At 46.1% G+C, this 25,493-nt stretch overlaps 1 protein-coding gene across 3 annotated transcripts in view; it reads left to right on the top strand.

The window, feature by feature from the left end:
* osbpl8 (oxysterol binding protein-like 8) overlaps window positions 1-25,493 on the top strand; it is an 87,832-nt gene that overhangs the window by 6,410 nt on the left and 55,929 nt on the right. Inside the window, exon 2 of one of the 3 annotated variants that reach the window (XM_064342413.1) lies at window positions 11,604-11,733. Coding sequence is in view for 2 of the 3 variants with exons in the window: in XM_064342411.1 (XP_064198481.1) it covers window positions 24,249-24,252 (4 nt within the window). In the remaining variant the exon portion in view is untranslated. Of the gene's footprint in view, window positions 1-11,603; window positions 11,734-23,851; window positions 24,253-25,493 lie in introns of those variants that run through there. The other 2 variants (XM_064342411.1, XM_064342415.1) reach the window with 2 other exon arrangements.

Genomic DNA, 25,493 nt, shown 5'->3' with positions numbered 1-25,493 from the left:
TGGGGGCATCATTAGGAGGCCAATCGACCGCTCCACCGTTCTTCACATTTCGCTTTTATGGTGCTGAGTGATGGCGGCACTGCACAGTGGGTGACGTCTATGGTGAGTCCTCCACACTCTGTCCTTTCTCACTGTGAGGTCAGCGCTCACTCCTCGCCGCACGCATGCGTCACCGCCGCCGGGCTACCCGCCGTGGCCGCCAGCAGGGAGGACGGCGTTTGGACGGGCGCCCGGTCTGGCACGCGGCCCGGTGTCTAGTGGTGGGATAGCCGTGGCGGGCGGGACGGGCGCGTGTCCAGGTGAACACTCTCTCCGCGAGCGCGAGCGCGAGCGTGCGCGACGTGCGACCGAGCGGGCCAGGCCGCCGGAGCCGGGCCAGTTTCTCATCACGCTTCCGGATCCTTCCGGCCTGGTCCCACACAGCCTGGGCTGTGTTTACACCGCAGCCAGGGACAGGCACCGCTGCCATAAGCAACAGCTGCCAGACTCCGTCCATACAGTAGGCCAACGATACTGCTTAGTAACACAAAGCAAATCATGGGCATAATATTGGCTTTCCCATCTCTTGATAGCAGTGTGGGGAGGGCATTGGTGATTTTGCTCAGTTCCATTATGCCATAAATAATAGATGGTAATAAGAGGTAATAGTCTGAGCTGTGATTACCTGGTCTGGTGTTTTTCCTACTTCTGTTATTCAGCGATTGTGGTAATGTTGTGAATGTCCGTTTTTTTTTCTGTCTGCTTCAGAAAATATCCTAATGGCCTCATTAAAGAAATACATTGATTTCCACAAAATAATAATAATGTAGACTGCATGTTTCAATTGAGTAACTAGCAGAAAAGACTAGCCTGCTTTCATTTACTAATGGGATGAGTAAAGTTGTAGATTGAGCACAGCAACCAGCTAGGTAGTTGGTTATTGCTGAGGCATTATTGTATAAATTGCAGTTTGATTGTGCTTAATGGAGTGCAGTTCCCCTCTGGACTACCAGGAATGGGGAAGGAGGGGGGGGGGGGCAGGGGTAACAGACAACAGTTACCCAGGTTACCCAAATCTGTCAGTCATCCTGCAGTCTGCTAAGATCACATAGCATCACAGAATATGCTGTTCAAACCTGCCACTCGTATAATATAGCTATGAGCTGTGGCTTGTGTCCACAGTTTGTGTCCAAACAGCATTCTGCTCCATTTCCCACGGATACGGGAGGGAAAAAATGGACCAGGCTTCTTTGGAAAGCTGTCCCATCACTGCGGTGTTGACCCACACAGGGGTATTGCTATCTCTGAAATTTGAGCTGGCCCATATTCCCTTTAGATGAACTACTTTCGCTTTAGTTTGAAAGCTCGGGAGGTCTGACGGACGGCGTCGCCAGTCTGTGACGGAGCTGAGCTCCTTCCGGAAGGCGCCGTCGTCGCAGTTGCGTCAGCGCGGCGTGATGAAAGACCTCCTCAGGAACGGCAATTTAAGGAAACATGGAAATCGCCTCTCCTGAAAGCCGTCCGCCCCGCAGTCCCGTCCCGCCAAATCACGCTCCTTTGTCCCGGCCTTGCGTTTCTGAAGAACCCTCCCTCCCTCGTGGTACGCTGTGTTCGGAACGCTCGCTGACCTCATCGTCGTCAGAGAGGTAGGCACGAGTTGTGATTTTGGCGGCTGATTGGTCGACGCGCGCGGTTTGTTTGCGCGGGTCCATCAGGCTGGGATGGACAGTCTAACGCAGGCCTCACGCAGCCCCGGCGATGTCGTCTCTCTCTCTCCTCTTTGACGGCGTGTCGAAAACCTGCCTCGGCTTATCCAATCATCTGTCTGATCGCCACTTCTGCCTGCACCTCCGATGATGCAGAGATCAGTAGGTCCGTACTCTCTCCTGTGTATTTTTCCGGGACGGTCGGGGGAGGGGGGGAGGTTGTGAGGATACCGTTTTGTCATAGGCTACTATTTTGGGCTTGCATTTTGTTTTGCAAATCACTGCCCCAGTGTTCCAATTAAGTGTTCTCAGTGTTCCAATAATATTTTGGTTTACAGCTTTCGCTAGCAGCTGTCTGAGGGGACGTTACACACACCAGAGCTCGAGATCCTGGGCGTTCAGTGCTTTTAAACGTAGTGTGACCAGGCCCTTGTTTTCAGATGCTTCCAAAAGTTGTGCTGTTTTTTTGAATCGATGAAGCAATGCAGGTCAGATTAGCTATTTCAGAACACCAAAAAGACAATGTGCCCAGTTTGCAAGTGCTGTGTTTGAAATATACTGCATTTTTAAATACACGTAATATTGCTGAAATAATGTTATAAAGTGTATTAAACATGTGAATATCTGGATAGTTCTTAACAAGATCATTTTCCCGTGGGCAATACTTTGTTGAGTGTTGTAGAGGTGGTTGCAGTAACTAGGTGAAGGGACTCGAAGCAGCTTGCAGTTAAAAGGCCAAATGAGTGAGACACCATGAGACAGAGGAAGGAGTGCTTTCTGGTTTCTGCAAATAGCCTATATTTAGCATTTTTTGTTTTTCAGGAACAGTGCAATATATAACCTAGGAATTTGCATTGTAGGCCTATATCAGATGGTTTCAAAATGCCACTGGGCCATACTCGTCTCTGTGCTTGTTTACTTTTTGCATTGTTTTTCTTTCGGTTTCCTCATTCCCTCCCTCTTTGAACCATAGTTTAGTTGGAATGTGTTTTTGTTTTCCGAAATTCCAAGTCAGTGTTCTGGAACTCCATTGCATTCAGTTAGGCCAGTAGTGATTGTGACATCAGCGTTAGAACGTTCAGTTATGAACTCCATTGCATTCTAACTGAACGTTCAGTTATGAACGTTCTAATCTCACACCTTAAAGGGTTAATAGCATTCCCTGATGTGTTATGGCTTCGGGCAGTATACAGGATACAGTATACAGGAGCTGGAGAGTGGAGCGGGTCGGAATTTAATTGACACGGTTTGCGATGCGGAGTAGCGGAGTGTATTTCCTTGATACGGGCGCCAGCTCTGTGACTGCTGAGCCTGTGCTGAGCCAGGCTGGCAAAGCTCCTCCTCCCGTCGCATTTGGAGCCCAGGGAAGTGTGAATAAACAATTACACCAGCCACTGGAGGGCGGAATAGAGCGAGAAAGGGGATGCCAGTCTGGCTAACGTTACAGGTGAGACGAGGGATAACCGTGACCTCTCTTAATCGAGCCGCCCCTTTTCTGATCCGCACGGCGAGTACGGGCGTGGGGCTCCACACGCGGCAAAATTCACCCGCTTGCCGGGAGTCAACTTTTAGAAAAAAGCCCCGACCTTCTTTACGCGCTTCTTTTTTTTTTTTTTGGTATGTGTGTCACATTGTTTTTCTTCATTTCCTGTCGCCAGCCTTGCGTCGTCGCTAGCAGAATCGCCGGCGGTTACGGTAAAATTAGCAGACGGAGAAACGAGCGCGCGAAGTGGAGGCCTCTCTCTGCGCGACGGCCTGTCGCTGAGTCTGCCCCGTTTCCTTTGCCTCGAAGGCCTTTGTGTCTCACGGCACTTTGACTCACGTTGTGGGGTGAGTACCATGGACGTGCTCCCTGCCCGACACTTCCCGCCCTCGCTCTTCAGTGTCTTAGTCGCAGTTCCTCAGCCCCGTCGTGGGCAAAGTGAGCAGCTGCCTGTCGTTGCCGTGCCGCTGCTCGCCTAGGAAACGGATGGAGGAGTCCTCATGGAAACGGATGGAGGAGTGGTCTGGATCTGGGCCAGAGGAAGCCATATAGGCTGCCTCTCAAACGGAAGGCAGCTGCCTTAGAGGACAGTGTTTGGTGGCAGCATTTTCACTATTTCACTTTTTTCACTGTTACTTTCACTGTCCCAAACCGAAATCATGCAGAAAATGTGTCCTTCGAAGGTGCCTTGTTTCAGTTAAATTCAAAGGCAGCATCGATGTATCCACTGAACTGTTCGTTGGATGCATCCTTCATCAGCTGGGCTATCCCATAAGTCTTTGTGATTACTACCTGATTCGAGAGTGCAAGGCTCAGGATGTAAGACCCCTGCTGAAAAATCCAGCTTAAACCGGCCTAAGCTGGTCAAGCTGGTCTAAGCCGTGTTTTCCACACTTTTAGCTGGTCAGCCAGCTGTTCACCAGCTGACCAGCCTATATAGTCAGCAGGTCCACCAATTTGACCACCAGCTTACTCTACCAGCTTTGACCAGCTTTGACCAGCCACAGTGTCGGAAACACAGCTTAAATCATCTTAAACCATCTCAAGAGTTTTTCTGGAATTGTCAGCAGGGATGTGCCAATGAGAAGAGTGATAGGACATGAACACAAAGTCAGTGGGCAGGAGCCCCTTCTTCTACTCCATTTTGTCTCCGAGAGGACTCATTTCTGGCGTCAGTCTCCCGTGGATGTTTGCATTCAGTGTTATTCAGTTAGCTCTGTGACATCAGTGTCAACGGGCATCCGTTCTGCGCGCCACCAGTGCCAGCCATTGCGCCCAGCAGGGCAGTCTGGGTCTTAACAGGCTTCATGTACAGTTGGACACAGCTGTATGTTCCAGAAAGCAGTCCCATGAACACTGTTGGGTGGATTACTTGGAAAATGTGATCTGGTGCTGATTTAAAAATGAGATGACTAAAATTTCAATTGGTAACGTAATCTGTTGAAGTACTGAAAAGGTGTAACCTAGATTACTTAATGAGTTGTTCCTGTTTCAGTAGCCAAATAGGCCTATATTGTGCCTGCATTAGTTTGTATGTTTCTGATAAGACTGTGTGTGTGTGTGTGTAGTACACATTGTATGTCGAAGTAATCCAAAATCTACTCATGTAATCTGTAGAAAAGTAACTGTAATCAGATTATGCATCCTGGGCTGATAAGAGTTACTTCATTTTTGTAATCCGATTATGTAATCCAGATAACATTATCCGATACAACCCAGCACTGCCCGTGACATAGCCTAGATGCCATCTTCAGTGGATGTGCACAGGTACAATTTCAGGTGATTTACAGTTTTTACACCGGCTGGTTTCCTAGCGCACGTGATTGCTGATCAGATATCCTGCCGCTTCATTGCAGCTTGTGAACATTAATGAAAACTATTGGATTTCCTGGGAAGCTGTTCGTTTCTGAGACGTGTACCGCGTGCTACCCAGTCCACATCGGCACTCGATATCAGGGATTGAGCTTGCCGCCAGGAGTCGATCTCCGCGTTTAACATTCGCGGGGCCTTACGTCTTTGCTGGATCGATGCGTCGTATCGGAAACCAGGCTCGAGGTTTTGATCTCCGTCTGTGTGAGGGGTGGGGGGGGGAGGGAAACAAACAAACAAAAAAAAAACGTCCTGATTATTGATCGAGAAAATAAGTCACGGATTCCATCTCACCCCCCCCCCCCCGCATCCAGGCCGTATCGCACCCCTGCATATGTGTTGGGGACTATAAATAAATTTCATGCTCTTCAGCTTCAGGTCCTGTCACGCTGAGATCGCTCTGAGGTTAACGCTTCGCGCCCCTGCGCTGTTTGTGTTGTCTCTGAGGCCGGCCCTGCGTCTGTTGCTCGGCAAGATCTATTCTTAGGCCCTTGCAGCGAGGATTTAAAGGGTGGCCGAACGTTACTGGCGTCGCAACCTTGGCCTGCGGCACCAGCGGCCATTTTACGATTCCAGTCGTTCACTGATCAACGTCTGAGTCAAAAACACACGTCCCTAATATTGTTCTTTCTAATATCAAAGGATAAAATATTCAGTCTTAGCAATGTGCTTTTTAAAAAAAATTTATTTAGTATTCGAATGTATTCTATGGCTCCCAAAATCAAGTATTCATGTAATCAAAGCCTCCTCCTAAGCAAGGCTTCTTTTCATGTAACCAGTGAATCACCACACCGCATGAGCCCGATGCATTTAGTGTACATTCAGTCGTGCTTTTAGGCCAATCACTTAAATTAAATAGGCCGTGTTGTTCTAACGAACGGATATTAGGCTCGCCTTTGTGCATACCGATGAGGCAAAGTAGCGTAGTTCATTTAAAAGCGTCTAAACACTCCTTTCAAGTCGGCCTAATTGATTGGCGACCTCGCGGTCGACTTGTCTCGTCACGCCTCTGGATCTTCGGTGTTTGCCGTTCGCCGCGAACGCCGGGCCAAAACGCCCTTGTGTTTGAGAAACACTCGCTCACTGTTAGCTTCGCCGAATGTCTGCCAGCATGTCTTTCTGTGGAGCCGTGCGTAATAGCGTGTTGCTATCGCCAGATCTGACTGTACCGGAGGCAGGTTTATAAATACCTTTCCACTCCCGACACCTCTGTGGTTTTAAAAATAGGAGGTTCTCTTCCTTCTTTCTCGTGCCACGGTGAACAGAGGTGATTCAGGCCGGGACCAATCATGGAGCGTCGGCCAACTGCCAGACCTTAACACCCTTAAATGATGCTGAAATGACGGGCGTCCCTCGCCGACGGCAACGATGTTCGTTCTGCTCAGTTGACTGGCCCAGACCTGACCTGGCTCTCCTAGGCTCCGCCCCCTTGGGGGCAAGTTGGGGGAACTTCTTGAACACGCAAAACGCAGAACCTGTCTTTGAGGATCTATGACTGACGTGCATCCAGGCTCTCAGGCCACCTTTATGAGTGGATAAAAAGGGGGCGACATAGCTCAGGAGGTAAGAGCGGTTGTCTGGCAGTCGGAGGGTTGCCGGTTCGATCCCCCACCCCTAATTGCTCCCAACGAGCTGATTGTTACCTTGCATTGCAGCCTTTCAGCGTTGGTGTGTGAGTGCGTGTGTGAATGGGTGAATGAGAAGCATCAATTGTAAAGCGCTTTGGATAAAAGCGCTATATAAATGCAGTCCATTTACCATTTACCAAAAAAAAGAGTGATAAAGTCCAGAATCATCATGTTATAGACACTGGGCAATGTGGTAATGCGGTGTAGTAATGGAAGTAGAGAGATGTAGTTCTGAACTTATTGCTCAGCCTTCTGAGAATTTTACTGGCGCCTGATGTGTTCTCTGCGCACGTTAGTCCACTTAGCATATAGGGCCTTGTTTGTTTAATGGAACGACGCCGGTCCTGGGTTTTCCATTGTCGGTCATTACGAAGGGCTTAATGGCCTTTCTGTAGGATAAAATGGGATTTTCTTCCTCCTGCCAGAGGAGAATTTATACATAAAACAGGCCGCAGATGGAAAAGACCGATCTGATCTCTCTGCTGTGTGCAGTGTGATAAACAGTAACATCCTCTTTCTCGCTACGGTTCGTGTCGTGCTTTATCACATCCGTTGGCGTGGTGTGACTTCAACCTCTGCTGCTCTCAGTAAAAAAAAATAAAAATAAAAATGACATGGCTTCCTGTTGGTTTTTTTTTTTTTCTCTGTCCGTCTCTCGGACATTGCGCTGTGTCTGTAGCGCCTCAGGTTTTTAACGGTGTTAATGGCAGCGGGGGAATTCTGTGGCGAACTGGGAGAACTCTCAGAACTCCGTCATGGTGGGGTACAGTGTGTTTTCCCCCAGCGCTGTTTTTATAATAAGCCCTTTACTCCCACCCAACGGGAGGTGTGGATCTGAGATCATTCTCCTGGAGCTGCACTCCTTCAGCGACCACAGCCGAGTGTCCCCCGTTAAGTGCTTGTGCTTCTCTTCGTCTCAGTGTTCAGAAGAGAGATGGGTCCACAAATCAAGGAGAGCTCCACGAGCAGCTCGATCTGACGTGAGCTCTTCCTCACCCCGTCTTTGAGGTGAATACTTGGCGGTGGTTAATTTAATGCTTATTCACGGCCAAGAAGATTGTTGTGCACACCGCTCGCAAGTCAACATTTAGCCGTTTCTAGATTTATTACAAATACACACTGGTTTTTCCACCCCTTTAACTATCAAAACAGATTCTCGGGTTGTCACTGGTGTTTTTTTGTACTCACGCATAATTAGCTTCCCTTGCACAACAGTAGCTTGCTTTTTCCATGCGTGGTGCCAGCGATCTCAAAGCTAGCCCCCTGGGGCTCATGCTGTTGTCCAGACTCATCTGTCTAATGCACGTTTCTAATCAGAGCATCGTCTGCTCCCCATTTAAATGGGGGGGTTTTTTTTTTTTTTATGAAGGCTGCTTTCAGAGTAGATCTGGTGCGCAAAGCAACAAGCTTTTTGGGTCTGCAAGGTTCTGTGTCAGATTTCAGGGTTGTTCAAAGAGACGGAAGGCAGTGGTTTCAATTCAATTCATAGCCTCTGCCCCTAATTTTAAGTATAGTTATCATGTTTGCTAGTTTATATTCATCAATGGCAGTAGTCTAAAAGACAGTTCAACATTATAAATGACCCAAAAAGCATTTTCTGACACACTGAACACAAGACAGGTTTTAATATTAGCATGATTGGCAGTTGCATAATATTCTGGTATAATCTTTTTATTACCTTACCCAAAACGGGGATTTTACTGAGCGTCTGTTGAATTTTAAATGTAGCAACAGATTACGTGAGATTATTAGTTTTTGTTTGTTGTATTTATTTAGCAGGTGCCCTTGAGCTGGAGAGATTACTGGGCATAAAAGGATAAAAGGCCACATAAAGTAGCTTGAATTGGCCGATATGGAGCTCAACTGCGGTGATAATTGGGCATGATTATGAGCTGTTTATGACTGTGATTATGACTACGTCCTTTTCACGTGCTGATGTGGGAGATGCTGTGGAGGGCTGTTTTTGCCTGAGCCTTCCCACAGGCCAGACAGTATTTCAGTGTGTCTGCTACCTGCTAGGAGGGTCTTTATTTTTATTCTTAATGTCCTATTATTTGTGTTATTCGAGTCGGGAGCCCTTTTGAAATAGCTCAGATTTTGAATGACTGTAGATAAAGCCCTAAGGCTCAAAAGTCGGTTTATCATCAGAGCTGTATGCAGAGGGGGGGCAATAACTTACTGAGACGACGCTAACGCGATAATGCCTCGAAGAAAACGTGATGAGTGTCTGTGCTTGTGGTTGTTAGGTGCTCATAAAGATGTCGGGTAGCACAGCTGTGGCAGCTGTACCACACACCGTAGTCACATCTTTAAAATCCTCTCAGGGTTCGAGCAATGGTAATGAATCACTGGGGATACGCTACACTCTAGCCATTTTGAATGACACAAACCTTATTTTTTAAAATGTGTCATTTGTCCACGGCGACGATGGTTTTCTTCTCAGCGTTTATCTCAAGTGGGCTTTTTATGGTTTTCAAAGACTTGACTATTGTGCCTTAAACTGTGCTCGGGTCACCGTGATGGAGTGTGTCCAAATAGCACAGCCTCCTTATTCAAGGCCACCGTCAAACATGGCCGCTCTGTTCTGAACACAGAGAAATATAGGCAACATTATTTTCTCTACGGACACTGGTGAGACTATTCGCATTAACCCCCTGCAGAGTAGGTTCCTTTGGCAGGTTTTTTTTCCAAATTTCAGGTCAGTGCTCTAGAACTCCATTGCTTTCAGTCACCAGTAGTGACTGTTAAATTAGCATTAGAGTGTTCAGCTAAGAACATTCTGATCACATATTTGGAATCTTAAACCTTAAAGGGTTAAAGTCATTGTGCTTTGCAAAAGGTTTCTGTGCGTAATCTCATATTCGTTAATATTGTTTAAAGGCTATATAGTCATGTTTCCCTGATTCAATTTTTATAACAGTTCTGTGAAGCAGTGGTAGATGAGTGAGAACAGTTGTCTATGGGGACAGTCTTTTTGCCGAATGATATTGAGACTGTCACTGAATTGTACATGATGTTACAGCCTCCGAGACAACAGACTGCTAGCCTGATGGTTTATAGTGTGTGTGATTTTGAATTAATTGTGAAATGTCTGATTTCAGAAAAGATAGTCTTGTGTGAATTTTGATTTTACACTGAAAGCATTTTCTGTACAGTTATGCTGCACAATTTCATACAGTGATGTGGCGGTGAGCTTTGTGACTCAAAATGGCCATTCTGCATCACAAGGTGAGTGACGTATTAGTGGTGGTCGATATGAGCCTTCCCCCTCCAATGTAACTCACTGTGAGATTGTGAACGACAGTGTAGAATTTTCTTGTTTGTAATATTATAAAAATGCTAAAACGTTTTATCTATAGCCAAAACTAATAGTAATAAAATGATTAAAGAATCAAATTCATACATAACATGGTGATATAGGTCTATACATAAATAATTTTCCATGTGTTTTTTCCCTCATCTTTTTCATGCTAATGTTTGTGAGCATCTATAAATGTGGCATGAACATAACCATGCTCATCCAGTGTGCTGTGTTAGACTACTTTGGTCTCATAGCCTGCTGTTGTGTCACGTATCCCATGAGCACATTTACCGTGTCATTTTTCAGGAAGACCTGAGAGCCTGCATAGACACGTAGCCGCAGTTAGCCTAAATGCAGCCATGCCTCACAAGGTGCAGTATCCCTTATTATCAGGTGAAGTTTAGTCACGTTTGAAGTTACTGTGGGAGAGTCCCCTTCCTTGTCCATTTCTGACATCAGTGGAAGGTGTCCTTTCCTGCTCTAGTTATTGTAGCTTTCGACAGCCATCACCCGACTGGCAGAATGTAGAGCCAGAGTAGAGCCGTCACTTTTTCCAAAAGCTGAGCTCGAACGAATGTCAAAAGAGAAGAAATTTGTTCACTTTTCGCTATAAAATGTTGCCTAAAGGTACTGTGGCCCAGTTTTAATTACGCATTAGATCTGTGGCGAAATCGCTTGAACATTGCAGTTTGATTACATGTTCAAACAGGTCTGATTACAGGACATGTTTCAGTGAGTCCTTTTTTCAGTATCCTGTCTACGTAACCAGAAGCCTGGCGCTAAACTGACTTTTTGCTCCTGGTCTCTGCATCATTCGGTTTGATTGAATTTTCCTGGCGTGCTCTGTTACTGTTTGAGTCTGCCTGGTCTGCTCTGGAGCTGATTAAGTTTCCCTGCTGTGGTCTGACGGTGATTGACTGTGCCCCTGTTGCGCTGCGGCGTTGATTGAGTGTGCCTGGCGTGCTCCCGCTTCTGATTGAGTGAAACCCACGTTCTCTGATGTTGATTGAGTGTGCCTGCTGTGATCTGGTGTTGATTGGATGTGTCTGGCGCACTTTGAGGCAGCTAGCGGCCGCGGCCCATGCCCCGTCCTCGAGTGGTCCGCTCAGAATTGGGGGGGTGTTGAGACCCTCACATGGGAGATTTTTTGGGGCTGGTCCAAGTTGGGTAAGGGGCCCAGGGAAAGGTTGACAGGCAGGGTTCAGACGTAGCCTGTGAGCACGCTCAGTATGCGCTGTCTGTGCGTCCTTGGCGTGCTCTGGCACGTTCTGCTCTGCTTTGGCTTTGAATGTGTCGTTTTTGGCATCGTGTGCTTTGGTCTAGATTGAGCGAGCCTGCTGTTGTCTCGTGTCGATTGAACATGCCTCGTGCTCTTCAAAGCCAAGCAGCTATATGCCAACCCCCCCCCCCCCCACTTCACTCCACCCCACACCCTCATCCTGTAGTCATCTCAGAATCAGGTGCCGTCTGTATCCGAGTGAGGGCGGCTCACAGTGAAGATTTTATGAATTCATCCAAGGTGGTTTATTCATGCCGTGCCGTGGTGTTGAATGAATGCGTTTGATGCATTCGGTTTTTGATTGAGCGTGCCTGGCATGTTTTGGTGTTGATCGGGTGTGCCTATGTGCCTCTGACAGGTCTGAGATCGAGTTGACCGGCATGCGGGCCTTCGCCTGATGCTGGGGAACGGGACGTTGGAGCGGACCCTCGGAAGGCATGGAGCCCTGTGCTGAGTCCCAGATCCAGGTGGAACCCGACAGAACTTCGGTGAGTGTAAAAGCATCTCGCGGTTCAGGACAGACACCCCGTACAAATATATAACGGATGGACTAGGCAGCTTATGTGTTCACACTGCATGCGCGCGCTTTTTTTGAAGGTTGAACGCACACTGGCCGATTTCAGATGTAGACTGGCTTTGAAGTGTCAGAATAACTAAAAGAATTGAAAGGAATTGCTCGGCGCCTAAGGGCTGTGGAACAGCACGCGGGATCGGCGGGTCGGCGGGGTTAGAGGCTGTTGCTCAAGGGCTTGGGAACGGCCTCTTCGGGCCGGTTGCTTAACAGGGCTCGTCTTAAAATGCAGCTGCTCTGCCCGACCTGTCACGCTTCCAAAGAAGGCCTTGCTCAATGGGTGGAACGAGTACAAGTTCTGCTGAGAAGAGAAGCGTCGAGCGGATTCCGCCTCACCTCGTTCCTTCCGTCCCGTAACGTGGGAAGCAGCTCTACTCGGTGTCTACTGTACTCAGCAGAACTACACACTCCAGCCATTAAGCAAAACCTCGCTTTCACGCTCGACGGGTCCTGAACCGCAGAGTTCCTTTCCCCCCTTTAACTCATTCCGGAAGCTTCTGGCTGACGGTCAGATTGCTTGTACCTGCTCGTTGTTTTGTCCTTTGCCCTGGGCTGACACCACAGACGTAATGAGGCCATTGCTGTGAGTCCCAGCGTGAGTCACTGGGTCAGAAGGAGAGTAAGCGGTATTAACACCAGGACCCCTGACACTGTGGCCAGGTTATACGCCAAGGACGGCTCGGAATCTGTCCCCCTCTGGCTGTGCTTTGGTCGGCCTTCTGTCTTCTGACAAGCTGTTGTAAGGAGACAGTGGCTTCAGTGCCAAGGGAAAAGCTCTCGGAGGTCACCAGTATCCTACTGACCTCAGCTGAAGGAATGAGAATTAGTGATAAAATAATGCGATAGAGCTGCGGCTCCATTTCTGTCATGGATAAATGCAGTGAAGACACTCTTCAGTCAATGATAGACATTTTTATCCACTAAATGCGAGCCAGCAATGCTTTTGGCTCACATCTCTATGACTGTTTGATGAGTTTCACCTATGCAGGGTGACTAAAGAAGTGACTTGATGGTAAAAATGTAATCTTGTAAAAGGTCAGTAAGATATATAGTCACTTAGCAGTATGGTCTAACCTTCTTATTTGTCCTTCATCAGATTAACAGAGGTCGGTTGTCCTCAGTAGGTCTTCCCAAATGCTTGTTCATGCTTTTTCAAGCTGTCCATATTTTGCTCATGAAGGCCAGCAGCATGAGAAGGAGACAGGCACAGTGGATTAGCATAGTGGCATGCGGTTGTCTTGGCCTCCTCTGTTTCGTAGTCCCACGGCAGCAGGGACATCGGTCGATAGCGCGGAGCTCCTACGAAAATTATTACTGACGCCCCCCTTCATCTGCATTTGAATCGTGTGCATTTCTCATAACTCCAGGACGTGCCGGCTGGCTATCAGGTGCTTCTTCCTCCGCAGAAACTGGGCTGTCATAATCTGCTTCTCAGTGGTAATCCGCGTCGGTTTCTTTACGGAGGGTGGGAGCGTAATTATAACTCCTGATTGCCAAAATGATAACTCCTAAGGCTTCGCTCCCGCGTGGGGTTCACTGACAGCAACACAAATATGTTTTTTAAAAGTAACAGAGCGCACAGCTGGCGGCAGTCTTGTCAGTTAAATTTGTATAATGACACTGCTTGAAATTCCCCGGGGAATGTAATTTATGTGAAACATTTTCCTCACGCTCTGATACAGTGTTGATATTTAACAGTTACACGGTACTGTTTTAGCTATAGGGTAGTTTTTGTTGTGTTTACTTTGGAGTATCTCGCATTGCAGCGTTGCCTCTTTTGTGTGGAAGGCCTATTGCTACACAAGATAAGATAAGGCCACACTGAATTCGAGCAGCTGGGACTCTGTCCAAGAACAGCCTGTTCAGGTTTCCATTCGTGAGCAGCAAGGAGCGGTCAGAAGAGCCTTTGTCTCTTTAAGGTGCAAGATCACAAATATGTGAATAGAATGTTCTTAACTGAACGTTCTAATGCTGACATAACAATCATCACTGCTAATGGAAAGCAGTGGAGTGCTAGAACACTGGCTTTTGAATTTTGAAAAAAGAACATTCCAGAAAACCTGCTCTTCAAAGGGTTAAACAGTATCTCATGTTGCACTCAGGGTCCTTAATAACCTCAAGTGTTAGGCTCCTATAGAGCCTGCCAAGCTCCTCACTCAAATGTGGCATAACTCCAGCTAACTTTGGGTGTGCGCTTTGCTAATGAGCTGATGGAGAGCGACTATCTTGTGTTTGAGCACTTGGAAAAGCACTATGTAAATAAAATGTATTATTATTGGCATTTATGACAGCCACATTATTGTTTAGGTAGGGCTCCAACTTGAGGCTGTGATATAGAGCCAGGACATTCCCTGGTGGTGCTTTCCTGGATGCCAGTGCATTCTGACTGTACTTTGGCATAATTTGCTAATCACCTCATACAGCGTTGGTTCACTTGTAGATAAGACCGCAGTAAAACATTTCATACTGCGTCGCAGGATGTCTACGGCCTCCATTCGCGAGCTCTTTAAAAACTGAGAAAATGTCCCAATTATGTTTAGTCATTGGGATAATTAAACAATAAAGAGCAGGACACTGCAGTTGTACCCTTGAGCGGGTTAAGTACCTTGCTCAGTGGTGCAAGAACTGCGTCCTACCTGGGAACTGAACCTGCAACCTTTCGGTTGCATAGCCAGTCTTAATCTGCTTAAGGGTACTATGTCCAGCTGTGTAAATGGATGCTGTATAAAAACATGTGTAAGACACTGTGGATAAGCGCGTCTGCTAAATGCCTGTAATGTAATGGCTATAATGTAATGTTGGAATTAAAACCAGCTTCTTTCCTTTCCCATCCCTGCACTAAAACATAAAATGAGTCAGAAGAACCACTGAAATGTGAGCAGATTAACAGTGCAAACATTCCTCTATGAAAAGCTGCACATCCCCAGTTTTCGCTTATTGCTTGGCTAATTGCATTTCCTCAACGTAATAATGCATTTAATAATGGCTGTGCAACCTCCACCCCTCGCTAAGCAGCTTAGGCCACAGTATGTGTGCAGGCTGCTGTCGCACATTAAGAAAACTGGTCACAGGCGAGCCAACAGATGGCACTGGCAATTTATGTTTTTTATGTTTTTTTTTTAAAGTTTTTTTTTGGTTTTTCTAAGGAAAATAAATGACATCAGATTGGAGGGACATCACAAAAACGTCTGCTGGACTTCCGAAGCGAATTTCAGCGATGTGACGATGCTCTCTCGTATAATGCAGGTTTCATGTCTGAAAGCACACCAGGACACCCTCAAAATAATTCTTGATGCCAAATGCAGTCCATTTACCCCGGTAATGCCCACATTTTGTGGCATCGGCAAGTGGCATTTAGCCAAGCGATTACGAGTTGAAAAACTCGTGAGAGTCGATAAAAAGGTTTCCCAGAATTGTCCAAAGCAGGACGTTGCGCTACACAGCACTCCTGAAGAACGAAATAATGGGTGAAGGTTCAGACCTGACTGATAAAACTCCCACTTCAGCGGTGCAAAAGGAGATGGCGCATTTGGTATTCCGCTGGATACGATATTCCCAGTACCTCGCCTGTCTGCTGCAGATTTGTGGGCCTGGAGATGGACGTCTCCCCAACACGGCGAGCTGCTATGCTGAGGGTTCAGGGATGCGTCACACATTAATCACGGAACATGGCAGGGGCCTTGTTGCAGTGACCCGCTGGGTTTTTGGAGAGTAGAGAATGCCATCAGAATGCCTGAAACGTACAGGAGGAAGACTGGACAGCTAAAAAAAAAAAATACAAATAAAAAATGTGGTGCCGTACCACCTACTAAACGAAGCACCACCTGCGCATGCGTCCCACCAAACCTCCCTCAAAGGTTGTGAGTGAGTGAGTGACCACAATTTGCCACGCATAGACCACGGCCCCAGTTCCTGCTCGCCGTGGGAAAAATGACCACCAACCACTGGCCAAGTAGACACGGCGCAGTCAAAGGCCGTAAATAGCCAGTGACTCTAAACATTCAGAGCCGTTGCAGAGAGAGAAACGTCCAACAAATTCAAACCCTGATGCAGTCCAAAATAAATCGATTTCCCTCAGCCAGCACACAAATTCCTTGAGGACATCACGGTTCGTTTGCGACCCCCAGCAGGTGTGCACGCTCGACTTGACGTCACTCCCGCTTCGCTCGATTCCAGGATTTGAACCCGTTCTTCCGGCTTGTTCTTCTGCACATGCCAGTAGGGAATATGTTGAGCCAGAAAACAGTACCACATTAATGCCAAGGGGAGTTTTTGGCACAGAGATGAAAAATCTTTCCGAATACGGCACAGAAAGCAAAAGAATTTCCACCATTGCAGATATGTGCGTCTTCTTTTGGACAATGATTCCAAAAATTGCCCATGATTAAATTAGGTCACCAAGTCTAAACTTTAAACTTTCTTTTAATTTCAGTTTTGTTTCTGTTTAATTTACTTGTATCTGCCTACCCCTATTATAAACCATTTCATAAATATGAATAGCCTTCTATTTGTCTCTTTTTTTGTGCAGGTGATATAACTGCACTTTTATGTGTGAAGGCTGCTTTCGCAACCATTAAAAATAGATGCTATAATACTATAGCACTTGTGCTCCTGGCACAAGCCTGTGTGGTCTGTTTATCTACTAAAACTGAGCTACTGTACTTCCCAGGCAGAGTGGACAGGTTCATTCCAGTCAGTCATTTTCTCAGGCAATCGCAAACGGGATTAGAATAAGATGAACCCCTCAAGCGGGTTGTAAAAAAAACTTGAATGAATTTCATGCTCCGTCAGTTTTTTTTTTTTTTTTTTGGAGTCAGTTTTTTTTAATATATATTGTTCTTTATGGGTGTGCAGCAGTACAGCCATTTTAAATCAGGCTACTCTCGGTAGGATCTTGGGAGAGTGTTGGAGCTTTAGCCTTCCTCTCATCTACTTTTTCCCCTTCTGTACTTGTCAGGTCCGTACCAGGGCAGGGCATATGTATGGAAAAAATGAGACCCTAAATTGATTGCGTACGATGGCGCAAATCGCATACTGAGGCAGAGTCATCACGTGTTCTCCGATTGTTCCGGCACTGTCCCGTTCGGACACGGAAGATTAAAGCCTGTGCCGTCATCGCGTAAAAGCCAATCCGAACCGTGCTGGATGCTTAATCTGGAATCGCGTAAAAGTGGCTTTTTTACAGCCCTCCTGGCGAGCAGCGGCGGTGATGGTGGCGGCGGAGGCCAGATAAATGGCAAATCCGGATAAATTTTTTCCACTAATACGCGACCGCCCTCAATAACTCTGCCTATCGGCTTGAGTTATAGCGGCCTTGCGCGAGCTCTGCGATTCTGTCCTCTTGCGTCATCACGGCACGGCAACACTGAGCTAAAACGCCGTCCTGCTGACGTTCCCTTCCCCAACGTTTCCTCCGCGGCTGTACCTGCGGTTCGTTACAAAACGTTCCCTCTTTCATTCATACCGTTTAGTGCTTTTATACTGGGCACAAGCGCAATTAAGGTAATAATTTGTGTATTCGGGTCTGTAATAGCGAGCAGGGAATAATTCCGAATGCTTGCGTACAGAACACAGTGATTACGACCGTCATTGTTTATTTTGTAATGATGCTGTTTTTCTCGGCGCTTTCTATTCTGTGGGGTTTTTTTTTTTTGGTTTTTTTTTTTTTGGAGAGTTTTCATTTTCTCGTCGTGTTTTGAGAATGGGCGGCGCTGTTCTTGGAGAGGCTCCATTGTAAGAGTGGGTGTAGAGCTCAAGCGTGGGCTTCATGTGGAAATTGTGTAATCCATCGTTTAAAAAAGCAATCATAAGTAGGTCATGCCACCTCATTCTGTGTTTGTTTTTAATTTAACTTAATTATATATATATATTTGCATAAGCTGAGCACGCAAAGTGCAATTCTTTATACCTGTTCCTCTCACCGAGGTGTGTAACTGGTTTTTGTCTGGGCTTAAAATTCCTCAGATGTGGCAATGCCAGTTGAAAATAGTGAGTTAGAGTTAAAAAAAAAAAAAAACCTACCAGTATAAAAAAAATATAAACCAATAAAAATAACATCGCTCAATATATCTTCTGTGTTTATGAAGTTCCCATAACTGCCAAAATAACAAAATGCCAGCCCTAAACAAGTCTTAGTAGGTACTGCCGTGAGAAGATATGCCTGTTGAGACATAAACATTGGAGGTGATATTTGAATCACCGATTTCCTCTGTCTGTTGCTGCTCAAACCGTCACAAATGGATGCAGGTGCTGACAATACAACTGCAGACAAGGGTTGTTATTTGTCTCAACTTTTCATATTTACACTTGTTTGAGGAGGCCCCATTTAAAGGTCTGCAGCACATTTCATAAACCGTTTATGATAAACGAACAGCCAAAGTTAGAGCTCACTAAAAAGACATGTTGCGCTTCTAAGAGAATGTACAAAGTGTTTGTTTGGACACAGCATTCATTCGTTAATTAACCTTGTGGGAATCAGTCCCTTTGATTGATTGATTGATTGATTGATTGGTGTTTATTTTTAATTTAATTTGTCGATATTTAAATGGGGTACTCACTTATATTCTAAGCTCATTTACGCAAGAGACCTGCCCCAGAAGGCAGTGTACAATCGATCTCAGACAGAAGTACATCATAACTTTAATTACACAGAGAAGATTCATAACATTTTCCAATTCCTGTTGTAAATGTACACAGAAAAACATGGCAACACAGTCAGCACCAGAACAGGGCAAACATCTCGCAGCTGAGCTAACAGTATGTACCCTTAAAAAGCTATTGAGGATAAGCACTCAAAAAAAGCCAATTACCCGTTTGCATTGTGGTCCTCTTATCCACTGACAAAAATAGACAAACAAGCACAACTAATTAAACAGCAAAAGCACAGACAGTCCAGTGATAATTGCCTCCCAAGATTTGGTACGTGCTTGATATATACAGTTAATACACTTATTTCTGGAATATGCTGAATGCATTTTCAGGCCTTGTTGGGCTGTAGGTCTTATCGTTATGTATAGGATACACACAGATGTATATATTTAAGATAACGGTTGATTATTTTGTATCAAACAGCCCGTGGTGCACAACGGTATGCTCTTGGTACTTGTGTAGTTAGTTGTTGAGCCACTCCCATGGGAGTGTATGGGTGCGGGAGACATGCAGAGCCGGGTAAATCACGTCATTGGGATATTGACCCCCCTGTGAAATCAATCACACGTTACATCTGCATTGTGCTGAGGTGACACAGTTCAGCAGAAGGCATGGATTTGCGGCACGGTTTGGAGGAGGAGGAGGAGGAGGAGGAGGGGGTGGGGGGGTGGCAAGCTCTCGAAACCTCTTGACAAACCGTGGAGTTGCCAAGGCTTCAGAGCGTATTAGAGGAGACGGCGTGGAGCCTATCTGCTGTAATTACGCTGAAGTGTGATTCCAACACCCTGCGGAGTGAGGACACGCTGGACAGTGTTATCAAAGATTTTATACAAACGCCATGTCTCGTGTCTCTTCAAAGCCAGACAGAGTATTGGGAAAGGCAGGGAGTCGGTTTAAATGTTGATTTTATCGGCCTGTGTTTTGATAGCCAAAGCTGTAAAGATAATTTTTTTCCGTATTGTTGTATGGCCCAGAAGCAATATAGCATTGTCCAAAGCAATAAGAACAACGCACTGTAGACCGTTATTTCTGTTCCCGTTATGAACATTTTGCTCTTTTATTTCCCGCCAGTTGCGTTGCACTGTAGCCTATTAATATTGCGGTTTAATTAAATCCCGCCGCGTTGCTAGGAAATGAAGGCAACTCTTCACTTGAGTTAGCCGTTGATCGCGCCTTGTCAGCCTCGTTTTAAAAAGAAGGCAGCCAGCTGGAGTTCTCTATTAAAGCGCGGTTCTTTATCTCCGTTAAAATGGCTGGAATTGTTGCGCAAATTAGCTCGGGTTCATTAATGACAGTGTTGGAGAATTGCTTTTGATTGCTGATCTATAACGCTATGTCTCCCCGCAGTTCTAACTCCGCTCTGTCGGTTATTTTTTTCTCCCTGCCACTCGTGAGACCACAAGCGTTTTGTGCCGATGCTAATTCTCTATTCGGTACTTTTGGTATGACAGCCAGTGTTCTGTGCTCTGGTTCTGTGTTTACGTTAGGCCAACTAGGCTACACCAAGCTGACCAGAATTATGCCCTTGTCACCGCATTTGTCTCAACTTGGTCTGCAAGGAAATGTAGCACAAATTACAGTATTTCGGCCAAAGCCTGTTTCCTAATGCATTTTATCAGCACATTTAATTAAAAAAAAATTTTTTTTTAAATGTTAGTTGTAACTAAATGCCAAACTCAGTGGCAAGTCAAGTTTGTTGTGCTTATAAGTAGCTCATGAGCTATTGCTGACAATGGCCAGAAACAAACCCATAAAATGTTATATTTTGGCAGATGGACCATAACTGTTGGTTTGAATTTAGTGAATTCTGTAATATTTTTATAGCCGGCTATCATTTTAGTTTATTCAGTCTTCAAGACTGTATGATTTTATGGCATGTATGTTATTTTTTATGATACAAGCTTACATATGGCTGCATAAAACTAGGACTATTTCATCTTTATTATACGCGCTTGTATTGTTAGGTTCCTCTCGTTGCGTTAACACCCTTCATCAGAGCAATAGCTGCCTCTTTTCCCTCTGTGGAGCGGTGTCTAAACATAAAGCGCACCTGTGTGCACCTAACTGACCGGAGAACTTTCCCCTGTGCGATGAGGCCAGGACAGTCCTGCCAGGTAAAACTCCCCCCCCCCCCACCAGGGGGCGCTATGGCCAGTTGTGTGCCTCCCATGCTGCTAAACACCATCAGCACTGACAGTTACGGTTAGATTCCCACACCAGTCAGTGAGTTGGTTTCTACACACTGGATCCCAGTGTCTTAGCTGGATGAGTCATCGGCCATCTTACATCATTAAACCTGAGTTGACTGCTTCAGTGTTGTTGCTCTGCTAGGTTGCTATACGGCTATCTGCTGAATCTCGCTATGCACCAAAAATGTCAAATCGCACTTGGTTGTCACTGCAGTGAAAAAAAATACTTTAAACCCATGATGTAAAATATTGCTTAATTATCGGGGAATGATTTCATTTTGTGACTCTGCAACAGCTAAATATATTTTGTGAGCCAAGTAAGTACTTAATTAGAAAATTAGACAACACGTTTATTTAATTTCCTCAGTTGTGTTTCTCGAAGGGATAAGACTGTTTATTAAGCCATGTCTTTGTTTTATGTGATTTCAAGGCCATGTTTCTTAAGGGCGTGTTTTAATCTGCAAAAAATAAACTTTTTTTTTTTTTTTTTTTTGAAAAAGCCAATAGGCTTTTGATCGCGTTTTGATCGTGTGCTTCTGACTGAACTCGCGGTCCACCTTCAAAAGTGCGAAGCGCTGTTTGTTCAGGTAAAAAGTCCCTTTGAAATGTGAACAAAGTCCCGTCTGGATGAGCCAGTTCATCTGGCCAGCCCCAGAGAAGAGCAAATAAAGAAAAGCAAGACAACTCTTTCGTCCGTCCCTGATATCAACTTTCCCCTCAAAATCCTCAAACTCTCTTTCTCCCAAAATGGCGGCAGAGGGAAGGAGCGATACATGCGCGGTACCTCGATCGGCACGTGGCGTCAGTGAGCTGATGCGTGATTGGTGGATGAAACGTGCGGCTGAAGTCAGTAGGCTCTGACGCCTTCTCGCGACCAATGGATGATGGAATGTCTCTGCTACCACGGCGATGAATGGGTCGTCCCTCAGTCCGGCCTGAATCGCTGGTCTCCTTCGGATACGCACACTTTGCTCAGCTCTGGAACCACATTTGTAGCTGAGAGGCGCACGACACCATGCTCGGCTGGGTCTTTACTGAAACAGTTTAGCTTACCTTGCTCACAGACACACCTGGGATTTGAACCTGCAGCCATCCAATTAGAAGACCAGCTCCCTAACCAGCAACTTGAATGTTAAATAAAGATGCAGGGAAAATAATTATGCCATATGAATGCATTCCACAGAGCGGCTAATTAAAGAAAAAGCTGTTTCCAGGATTATTATTTTTTTTTTTTTAGGGCTGGATTCATGCACATAAATAGTTTGCAGGAATAAAATAAGAGCAACAAAAACAGTGTTAATGAGCCTGAAAAACTGAATGCATGTATGGCTGTAATGATTTTTTTGGTCTTAGTAGGCACAGAGCTTTCTGTTTGGTGTGTTGGTACCGAGGCCTATACAGCATGCATGGTGAACAAGTGAGTTTGTGTGTGTGTGCGTGTGCGTGCGTACGTGTGTGTGTGTGTTTATGTGTATGAAAGAGGGCAAAATGGTCATTGAGAAAAGAAAAGCAAACAAGAAGGGGTGAGAGGGAGGGAGGGCAGGAGAGAGCTAGAGAGAGAGACAGAGAGAGAGAGCTAAGAAAGGAGGGTGGGTGTGTTTGTGTGAGAACAGTGCTAGTCCACAGCAGTGGGTGTTATGACAGCCTGAGAGCTTGCTTGCTGTCTCTCTCTCTCTCTGCCCCCCCCCCCCCCCCCGTCTCCCCTACTCCCTCTCTCTCTGTCTGTCACTCTCTCTTCCCCGACTCTCTCTCTCTCTCCCTCCCCTCTCTCTCCCCCCTCTCTCTGGGATACGGGCTTCGTCGTGTCGAGTCTCGGCCCCTGTAGCGTAGTGGTAGTCGCGGCAGGGCAGGCAGAGGCCAGAGCTCCGCAGACCGTTTCGCTGAGAGGACTTCCTGTAGGGCGGCTCCTTCGACCCCGCACGCCTGTGGGGGTAGGTGTTCTCACCCCGCTCTTAAAGAGACAGTTCCCAGACAAGCGAAAATCTGCAGCTCCTGTGTTCCTCAGGTTAGGCCTACTTTATTTGTTTTTTTTTCATTATAATTTGTGCTGTATGAATTATAAATTAAGTGTCTGTTCAGTTTCAGATTGCAGTTGATACAGTGTTGCTGTTCCTTCAGCTTTGTATGTGTCAGGTTGTACTTGTAGTTCTTTTGGTTTTTGTTTATTTTTCAGAATTCTATGTCAGGGTTCTAGAACTCTACTGCTTTCAGTTACCAGTAGTGATTGTGACATCAGCATCAGAATGTTCAGTTAAGTTAAGAACATTCCAATCACATGTTTGTTATCTTGCACTTGAAGGGGTTAATAAATCAATGGATTTGCTCCTCAAGCGTTTTGACGTCCGTTCTGTGAGCCCCTCTTGCAGGACGTGGCGCTGTTGGTGTTATGTTTTGCGTACAGCGTGCGTCTGGGTTGACCGAGCAGTCCGGCTGATTTCAGGCAGCTGCGGGGTTTTTTTACTGTCCCTGCCGTAATCGTAAAAAGGCGCTCAGAAGGTCAGCTTCTCGGGCCGCCGTGGTCAGATATCGCCCGAGTTCGACCGCCGAAGCCTGGATTAAATTAACCGGAGACAAGGCTTCTCCCAGCCCAGGGACTACAGCCGAAAAGCAGCTGTGTCCCTGGGCTTGCTTTCTCCTGATCCTGTTGACAAGGCAGGGAATGGAGGGAGAGAGCGATGGAAAGAGCCGGTTGGAGAGCGAGTCTCCAAGTACAGAGCGCACACGAGCCGCGATCGCACTTGTCGCCCGCCTGCCCCTGCCAGACGCGGACTCCCTGCTGTGGAATGAGTGTAAATATTAGCTCTGAGCTGTTGTGCAAATACAGCCACGGGTGCAACGGTCCCCCCCCCCCCTTCGCCCCCGTGTCCCTGTGGACGACTAATAGGGTGAGCGTGTTAGCGAGCCGCAGGCAGTACCGTATGCGTAGCGTTTGCAGTGTTTGGACGTGCTCTCTGTGCCTTACAGTTCTTTTCGTAGTCTGAGACTCGTTCCAGAAATGAATGTTTGTGCTGTTTGTACAGGCGCTCTGTGTGGAAGCATTTACTCCCAGAGTTTAGAGTTCAGACTGCTGTTTGCCTGAGTGTATTACTGTACAAATTTATTTTCAGACAGCGATGCTATATTTCCTGTGTTTTTTAAGGCGTATAACACCTTTTTTTGGGTGGAGCTAGTGATCAGGCTTAGATTACAGTTATGTCTACCTTTTAAATGTGTGTTCCAACAAATTAGTTTCATTTGCAAGACTTGAGAAGATCAGAGACAGAGAGGACCTATCATTTTAAGCAGGGTTAAATTAAAAGGGTTCTCATTAAAGCTGTCCATTTGTGTCTGAGTAGGAGGTGTATAACTTCTGCGTTGTGTTTTGATGAGAAAAAAAGGCACGTGTTTGTATTTCCTCTTGATGTGGGAAGTTTTGAGGCTTGCTCAACATATTTGGGCGTGACTTTAAATATGCTATTTCCTATTTCACTGTGAGAACACTCACTATTAAAATTATTTGCTTATTAATCACGAGGCGATTTGTAGAAGACTTCAAGAGAGGAACGTTTTTCAATACTATACAAAATCAATACTGTATGGGCGGCAGTGTAGTTTAATGGGTAAGTAACTGGGCTTGTAACCTGAACGGTCACAGGCTTGATTCCTGAGTAGGTACACTGTCGTTGTACCCTTGAGCAAGGTACTTAACCTGCATTGCTTCACTATATATCCAGCTGTGTAAATGGATGCAATGTAGGCTAAATGCTATGCAATAGTTGTGTAAGTCGCTCTGGATAAGAGCGTCTGCTACATGCCTGTAATGTAATGTAATGTAAAAGTAGAAGCTGTTGGGAGTAAATACGCTGCAAATTAGATATTAGCCTGCGGTGATTATTAGTAGCAAATGTTTCCCAAGGGTGCAAATTTTACAACCTTGTACGGTTTCCGGTGGGTGGTCTGCTTAGCATAGCGAAGGGGAAGGATCGGGGGTCCGTTATGCGTCGAAGGAAGTTATAAAGCCTAACAATTTCCTGTTTCCTTTTTGTCATTTTAAAGAAGTCAGTTTCAAATGTATTGTTGGAGTTTCAGAACGCTGTGACGAAAATGCGTTTCTCTTCGCCATTGTCGCTGTGTGTGAGCAGCGGGTTTCTTCAAACGGGAGCAGTCGGAGGGGGGCCTAATAATCTTTTAGTTTAGCCTAAGCGTCATCCGTTTCTTTTGTTCACGGGTTTTCTGTCTGTTTTTCTTGTTTTGTTTGTCAGGCTCATTGCTGTCTCTGCTTTTTGTATTTACTCTAGCTGTTGAGTCTTTGAGAAACGAGGTCACACCCAGCTGATGTTAAATTCTGGAGTGGTCCCTTGACTGACCAACCTTGAGGATATTTTATACATGTGGATAGGTTCGGCTCGAGTCCTCTGGTTCCAGTTGGGGTATAAACATCATCTGTTTGCGCAGCCAGTTATTTTACCTTTACTTTTGGGAAAAAAAACTTTCTTCAGAAGACTACAGTTGTCCCATGAGCTGGGATTTGAACTGGCAACCCTCCAGTTCGCCTGAGAGTGTGCCACTCTGTTACCGACGCAGCTCTGTGGACATGCTGTCCTTGTTCCGGGGGGGGGGACGTTCGAGGCTCTCCCCCCTCGCTTAAGCTTGCAGCTCAATCCCTCCACACTCCCTGGGTGTTCTCTTCATCTTTCTTACCCATCTTTCTGTGGCTGTGATCCTCTCTTCTTGTGTGGAGAGACGGAGCCTGTCGTCTGCAGCCTGCCTCTGTGACCTCTCCAGTCCTCCCCTCTCTCCAGCGGTGAAACACGACTCCACTGCTCCCTAATCTATCCTCCCCACTCGCTCCTCTTCTCCG

The sequence above is a fragment of the Anguilla rostrata genome, chromosome 7, assembly GCF_018555375.3.
Source record: "Anguilla rostrata isolate EN2019 chromosome 7, ASM1855537v3, whole genome shotgun sequence".
Classification (NCBI taxonomy): domain Eukaryota; kingdom Metazoa; phylum Chordata; class Actinopteri; order Anguilliformes; family Anguillidae; genus Anguilla; species Anguilla rostrata.
Note: the sequence above shows the minus strand (reverse complement) of the source record. Positions and strands in the feature narration are given on the sequence as shown.